The 6,923-nt window shown below is 71.1% G+C and overlaps 2 protein-coding genes across 2 annotated transcripts; both read left to right on the forward strand.

The window, feature by feature from the left end:
• The first annotated feature begins 243 nt into the window (after positions 1-243).
• TMEM35B (transmembrane protein 35B) lies at positions 244-1,921 on the forward strand. The gene is made up of 3 exons (XM_075438021.1): positions 244-413; positions 1,224-1,404; positions 1,500-1,921. The coding sequence occupies exons 1-3, from the start codon at positions 306-308 to the stop codon at positions 1,628-1,630; spliced, it is 420 nt and encodes a 139-aa protein (XP_075294136.1). The 5' UTR covers positions 244-305; the 3' UTR covers positions 1,631-1,921.
• Positions 1,922-3,938: 2,017 nt separating this feature from the next.
• LOC142363405 (platelet-activating factor receptor-like) lies at positions 3,939-4,922 on the forward strand. The gene has a single exon (XM_075437720.1). It carries the CDS (start codon positions 3,939-3,941, stop codon positions 4,920-4,922), a length of 984 nt encoding a protein of 327 aa, XP_075293835.1.
• The last annotated feature ends 2,001 nt before the right edge of the window (positions 4,923-6,923 follow it).

Consider the following 6,923-nt stretch of genomic DNA (forward strand, 5'->3'; position numbering starts at 1 on the left):
GGCGGTGACGCAAGCGCGGGGAGCGCACACACACATCCCCCCCCCCCGGGGCCTTCCCGGTGCGGCGGCACCGGTACCGGCCTGGCTGCCCGCCCCGGGGCTGCGGGGGCTGGTGCGGCGCTCCGCCCACCCCCAGCTGCGGGGTCTGGGGGGTCTCGCTGCCCTTCACTGGGCGCTGGCGGGGGGGTCACAGCCCCGGGGGGGGGGGGGGGGGGGGGACGGGACACGGCCCATCGGAGCCCCCCCCCGGCCAGGGCCCCGCCCCTGCCTGCCCCCGCCGGGCTGAGCCGGCCCCGCCCCCCGCCATGGCGGCCGCCTTCACCGCCCTGCGCGTCCTGCTCGGGCTCTTCTTCCTGCTGGCGGGAGCCGCCAAGCTCTCGGACCGGCTCTCGGCCGAGCTGCACCGGGACCTGGTGAGCTGGGGGGGCGGGGGGGAGCCCCGGGGCGCGGGGCTGAGCCTGGGGGGGGCCGCGCGGCTTGGGGTGCGGGGCTGAGCCCTGGGGGGACGAGCAAGCTGGGGTGCTGGGCGGGGGCTGAGCCCTCGGGGGGGGCTGAGCGGGTTGGGGTGCTGAGTAAGTTGGGGTGCGGAGTAATTTGGGGTGCTGGGCATAGGCGTGAGCTCTTGGGGGGTTGAGCCCTCGAGGGGGGCTGAGTGGGTTGGGGTACGGAGCTGAGCCCTGGCGGGACGAGCAAGCTGGGGGACTGGGCGGGGGGCTGAGCCCTTTGGGGGGGCTGAGTGGGTTGGGGTGCTGGGCATGGGGCTGAGCCCTCGGGGGGCTGAGGAGGTTGGGGTGCAGGGCTGAGCCCTTGGGGGATGAGCAAGCTGGGGTGTGGAGGAAGTTGGGGTGCTGGGCATGGGGCTGAGCCCTCGGGGGGGGCTGAGCCCTTGGGGGATGAGCAAGCTGGGGTGCAGAATAAGTTGGGGTGCTGGGCAGGGGCCTGAGCCCTCGGGGGGGGGGGGCTGACAGGTTGGGATGCTGAGTAAGTTGGGGTGCTTGGCATGGGGCTGAGCCCTTGGGGGTCTGAGTGGGTTTGGGGTGCTAAGTTGGGGTGCTGGGCATGGGGCTGAGCCATTGCGGGGGCTGAGCAGGCTGGGGCACAGGGCTGAGCCCTTTGGGGTGCAGGGCTGAGGCCCTGGGGGTGCGGGGCTGAGCAGAGCAGACCCCCCCTGGAGGAGCTGTACCCCGCAGCCCGGGCTCAGGGCTGCCCCGCGCCCTCGGCAGCAGTCGCAGTTCGTCCGCTTCGCCGAGGTCTTCCCGCTGCAGCCGCTGGGCCTGGCGCTGGAGCCGGGCGGGTTCCTGGCGGCCGTGGGCTGGGTGGAGGCGGTGGCCGGGCTGCTGCTGGCCGTCGGGCCCCAGCTCCTGCAGGAGATCAGCAACTTCGTCCTCAGCGTCGTCATGATCGGTGAGAGCCAGCGGGCGCCCGCCGCCCCGCGCGGGGTCTCGGGGGGGGCCCCTCGGGTGGGGACCCCCGGCTGCCACGCTCCGCTCCTTGCCCAGGGGCCATCTACACGCTGCTGGTGCTGCGCGAGCCGCTGGCCACCTGCGCCCCGGCCACGCTCTGCCTCGGGCTCCTGCTGCTGCTCAACGTCCGCGGGCACGCGGCCCCCGCCAAGGCCAAGCTCGACTGACCGGAGGGCGGAGGATGGACGGCGGGGAGCAGCGCCCGTACGGTGCTTTCGGGGTAACTTCCCGCTGCTGCGCCGTGTGTCCTCTCCCGCAGACCCCGGTGCTGGTTGTCCCCGCGCGGTGGCATCCGGACCGGTGCTGGGGGACGGTGGCCGTGGCACCGCCGCCGCTCCGGCAGCTTCGTTGCTGAACTCGTGCGAGGTGTCTGGCTCTTCCCGGCGTTTGGCCGCGCCGGGGCTGGCTCTGCTCTCCCGGGAGCTTTCGTGTTTTGGAATAAAGCCTCTTGTTTTTCACCTTTTGCCTCCCCCCGGTTTATTTCTGCCTCCCCCCCATACGGAGCCGCAGGGGCTGAGGCGATGTCGCGGGGCTGGAGACCCCGATCCGCCAGAGCGGTGCCTGGGGACGAGACCCGGGGACAGGCAGGAGCCGGTGGCAGCTGGCACAGAGACAGACAGCCGGTGGGGAGAGCCCGCTGGGACAGGAGCCCCCCGGAGCCACCCAGCGATGTGACCCCCCCCAAACCCCGCACCCGGGCAGGCAACGTGGTTTTTGGGGACCTTGCTCCCACAGAGACCCCTTGGCCACCCCGGATGGCCACGGCCAACGCCGCCCGCGTGGGGTGAACCCCAAGATCGCGCTGGAACCCGGTGTGTCTCCCAGCAAGGCAGCTGGGATAGCGGGGGGGGGGGGGGTAGACTGGCCATCTTGGGCTGAGCAGAGGGGGTACAACACCCCCGCACCCCCAGCGGGACCTGAACCAGCTTGGGGTGGCACCTTTGGTGTCCCAAGGGAACACCCACAAACTGCACGGCAGTCGGATGCTGACAGAGCTTTCTGGGGGGGGCTGGGCTGCTCTCCCCCCCCGCAAAAAATCCAGCTTTGAAGCCAACAAAACCAGCAAGAGCTGGGAGGGGGCAGATTCCTGCTTTGATCCCTTTCAGGGTCAAACTTGCCCCCAGCGTGGGTGGGAAAAGGGCTCTGGGAAATGGTCCTAGACGGGGTTGGGGGCACGCAGGGGGGGGCTGGCCGCGCCGGTACCGGCGCGGCCAGCCCCCCCTGCGTGCCCCCAACCCCGTCAGCCGGCGCGGGGGGTCTTAGCGTGGCTCCAGCGCGGAATCCCCCGTTACATACACACGCAGGTGCTTTCCCCCCTCCAGCTGCCATCCCGCAGGCAGTGGGGGCTTGGGACGGGGAGGAGAAGGGGGGGGGGGGATCAGGCAGCCCCTGCCTCCCCCCAGCACTTAAAGCCCATTCCCCTCCCGGCTGGACCAGACGGCGAGGAGCAGCCGGAGGGGACGCAACCAGTCCAGCTTGGGGTGAGTAACTGGCTGGGTGTGGGAGAGATGGAGCATCCGCCATGCCATGGGTGGGGGAGGGAATGGGGGACTGATACAAGAGCTGGGGGGTCCTTGGGGGTCTGCCCTGGCTCCACAGAAGAAGCGAAGCCCACCGGGATGAGCCCTGAATCCCTCCCCTAGCTCGGCAGCTCGTGCCCTCCGTGCCTGGGCGCGGTGTTGGGTGCTGCGTGTGCCGAATCCGGCCCTGCCGTGGTGGAGAACACCCGCTGGGTGACTGGGTGCTGCTGGTGAGGGGTGGGCAGGCGATGACGGGAGGTGACATACATACAGCGGCTGCGGCACTGCCTGGTTTGCTACGGCCGGGGACTGGCAGGCAGTGGGGTGGCAAACTAGAGGACTAGTTAGGTGGGACTAGATGACCCACAGAGGTCCCTTCCAACCCCTACCATTCTGTGACTGTGTGAAACCTGCCCTGTGCAGGGCTGGGGGACACGGGGGGCTGCCAGCCCCATGCTCGTACCCCCACCTCTCTCCCCTCCGGTGCACGCTGAGCTGCTGGGTGACTGCCCCGTGGTTGGGCTCTGGGGGGTGGATTTGGGGTGCTAGGAGCGGGATGGGGCCGGGTGGTCCCATCCGGACTGGGCTGGTGGGAGGTGTTCAGCCCCCCAGAGCCGGTGCAGCACCTCCGGCCATGGCTCTGCCCCTCGGCGCAGCTGCGGCTGCTGCTCCCGGGGACCCTTGGCTGGGCGGCCGGCGGTGGCCTCGGGGGTCCCTCCTGGTGTGGGGGGGACATGGCCAGGGCTAGGCTGGGAGGGGGTCCCGCAGCCCCTCGTCTCTGGCAAGGAGCCGTTGGGAGGCTGAGCCCCTCTGGCAGACGATGGCATCCCGGCCGCGGGGCTCTGCCGCCGGTGCCTGGCAGCTGCCAGCCGGAGGGGTCGTATGGTCCGGGCTGACGTCCCTTCCCTGTCCCCAAGGGCTGCTGACCGTCCCCTCGTCTTCGCAGGAGCCCGGGATGAACGGCTCGGCGCCGGGGCACCCTGGCGAGTGCGTGCCCAGCGACCCGGTGCAGTTCGTGCTGGTCCCCGCCGTCTACTGCCTGGTGCTGTGCGTGGGGCTGCCGGGCAACCTGGTGGCCTTGCTGGTCTTCCTGCAGAGCGGCAAGGTGAGGAAGGCCATCCGCATCTACCTCATCAACCTCACACTGGCCGACATCCTCTTCAACCTCACCCTGCCCCTCTGGATCCCCTACTACCTGGCCGGGGGGGACTGGGGGCTGTCGGAGGCCGCCTGCCGCCTGGCCGGGGCTGCCTACTACCTGGCGACCTACAGCGCCGTCACCTTCATGGCGCTCATCAGCTTCAACCGGTGCCGCGCGGTGCGGGCGGCGCGGCGGGAGCGGCCGCTGGCGGGGCGACGGGCGGCCGTGCTGACCTGCGCCGCGGCCTGGCTGCTGGGGCTGGGCTGCGCCGTGCCCACCCTGGCCGCCCGGCAGAGCTTCCCCGCCCGTGCCGGGACCACCGCCTGCTTCGAGCAGCACGGCCGGCAGCGCCTGTACGCCTACGCCATGGTGGGCTTCTTTGCCGCCGCCCTGCTGGTGGTGCTGGGCAGCTACGCCTCCATCGCCCGAGCGCTCTCGGCGCCCGCTGCCGCCTCGCCGGGCTCCCACCGGCAGCAGGCGCGCGCCATGGTGCTGGGGATGCTGCTGGTCTTCGTGGTCTGCGTGGCCCCGTACCACCTCACGCTGGCCCCCTGGGTGGGCAGCCGGCCCCCCGCGCCGCTCTGCGGGCCCCCGGCCGCCCTGGACGTGCTGCACGCGCTGAGCGTGGCCCTGCTCAGCCTCAACAGCTGCCTCGACCCCCTCGTCTACTGCTTCTCCCTCCGGCGCTTCCGCGCCGACCTGCGACGGACCCTGCGCAAGGCCGGCCGGTGCCTCCCGCGCTCCCCCCCAGCGCCCACCGCGCCCAGCGTCCGCGTGGCCTCCTGCGCTTCCTCGTAGCTGGGCGGGCGCTGGGGTCCTGCCCCCCCGGCTGCCCCAGCGCCGTGGTCCCAGTGGGATGGGGTCCCCGGTGCCAGGCTATGGATGGGGAGCAGCGTGGGGGGAGCGCTGGCTTTGTGGACCCCCCGAGATCCCCTCTGCGTGTTCCCGTGCCCTCGTGGCGTGAGCCGGGCTGCTCGGGGTGGGGGGGGGGGTGGGGGTCTCTCCTGCAGCGGGCCCGAGCCCGGACCCACATCCCGCCTGCCCTCGGCTGGGATTAAAACCGGATGAGCCAAAGGCTGCCCCGGTCTCGTTGCTGGCGGGCGCCTGCGCCACGCGGTGAGCAGCACTGGCTGCTCCTGTGCCGTGGGGCAGGGCCTGGTGTGGGGCAGCCCCCGGCCCCCAGCCACGGCCCCCCAGCCACAGCCATGGACCCCCAGCCAAGGAACCCCAGCCACAGCCATGGAACCCCATCCCCACCCACGGGCCCCCACCCACAGCCACAGCCCCCCTACCATGGCCCCCCAGTCACCACCCCCCAGCCATGGACCTCCAGCCACAGCCATGGCCCCCCCAGCCATGGCTCCCCATCCCCAGCCACGGCCACCCACCCATGGCCCCCATCCCCAGCCACAGCTCCCCATCCCTATCCAAGCCCCCCATCCCTAGCTGCAGCCCCCCAGCCATGCCCCCATCCCCATCCATGGCCCCCCATTCCCAGCCGCAGCTCAGCCCGGCTCGTGCGGCAGGACCCTGCCCCAGGGACTGCCGAGCCCTGCTCCCTGCTCCCCGCGCCCCGTCCCCCACCCTGCCCACGGGTGGGTGGCCATGGTGGGCGCAGCGCAGCCCCCAGCCCCGCGCCCGCCTTGGCGGTGAGCCCCGGCGCGTGGCGGGGCCGTGGGCGGCTGCGTGGGTGGCAGATGGCGTTCTCCCAGCCCTGGCTGGTTCCTGCTGCCGCCGCAGCTCCGCTCCCCGGCGTGGCACGGACCACGGCAGCGGGCACTGCGCAGCCACACGGGCTCCGGGACACACGGGGGCCGCGGGCTGGGGGATTGGGGGTGCCTCAGTGGCCCTCGACCAGGGGTCTTGCCCCTGGCACAGGGCTGCTCTCTGGCACGCTCCAGCTCCCCAGTGCCTGGGGAGGAATCGCAGAATCCCAGCATGGCAGGGGTTGGCAGGGCCCTCTGTGGGTCCCCCAGCCCAACACCCTGCCCAAGCAGGGTCACCCAGAGCAGGGGGCACAGCACCGCGGCCAGGCGGGGCTGGAATATCTCCAGAGAAGGAGACTCCACAGCCCCTCTGGGCAGCCTGGGCCAGGGCTCCGCCACCCTCAGAGGGAAGAAGTTCTTCCTCGGGTTCAGCTGGAGCTTCCTCTGCTTCCGTTTGTGCCCGTTGCCCCTTGCCCTGTCGCTGGGCACCACTGGAAAGAGTCTGGCCCCGTCCTCCTGACCCCCACCCTGCAGATATTTAGAGGCATTTCTAAGGTCCCCTCTCAGCCTTCTCTTCTCCAGGCTGAACAAGCCCAGCTCCCTCAGCTTCTCCTCGTAGGAGAGATGCTCCAGTCCCCTCCTCATCCTCATAGCCCTCCGCTGGACTCTCTCCAGTAGCTCCTCATCTTTCTTGAACTGGGGAGCCCAGAACCGGACGCAGCACTGCAGATGGGGCCTTGTTCATCCTGGAGAAGAGAAGGCTGAGAGGGGACCTTAGAAATGCCTACAAATATCTGCAGGGTGGGGGTCAGGAGGACGGGGCCAGACTCTTTCCAGTGGTGCCCAGCGCCAGGACAAGGGGCAACGGGCACAAACTGGAGCAGAGGAAGCTCCAGCTGAACCCGAGGAAGAACTTCTTCCCTCTGAGGGTGACGGAGCCCTGGCCCAGGCTGCCCAGGGAGGCTGTGGAGTCTCCTTCTCTGGAGATATTCCAGCCCCGCCTGGCCGCGGTGCTGTGCAGCCTGCTCTGGGTGACCCTGCTTGGGCAGGGTGTTGGGCTGGGGGACCCACAGAGGGCCCTGCCAACCCCCCC

The sequence above is a fragment of the Opisthocomus hoazin genome, chromosome 17 (assembly GCF_030867145.1).
Source record: "Opisthocomus hoazin isolate bOpiHoa1 chromosome 17, bOpiHoa1.hap1, whole genome shotgun sequence".
Taxonomy (NCBI): domain Eukaryota; kingdom Metazoa; phylum Chordata; class Aves; order Opisthocomiformes; family Opisthocomidae; genus Opisthocomus; species Opisthocomus hoazin.

Coding starts and splice junctions, on each gene's coding strand:
- TMEM35B (XM_075438021.1), top strand. CDS start 306: ATGGCGGCCGCCTTCACCGCCCTGCGCGTCCTGCTCGGGCTCTTCTTC. Junction 414..1,223: donor CCGAGCTGCACCGGGACCTG/GTGAGCTGGGGG, acceptor CGCCCTCGGCAG/CAGTCGCAGTTCGTCCGCTT. Junction 1,405..1,499: donor CCTCAGCGTCGTCATGATCG/GTGAGAGCCAGC, acceptor CTCCTTGCCCAG/GGGCCATCTACACGCTGCTG.
- LOC142363405 (XM_075437720.1), top strand. CDS start 3,939: ATGAACGGCTCGGCGCCGGGGCACCCTGGCGAGTGCGTGCCCAGCGAC.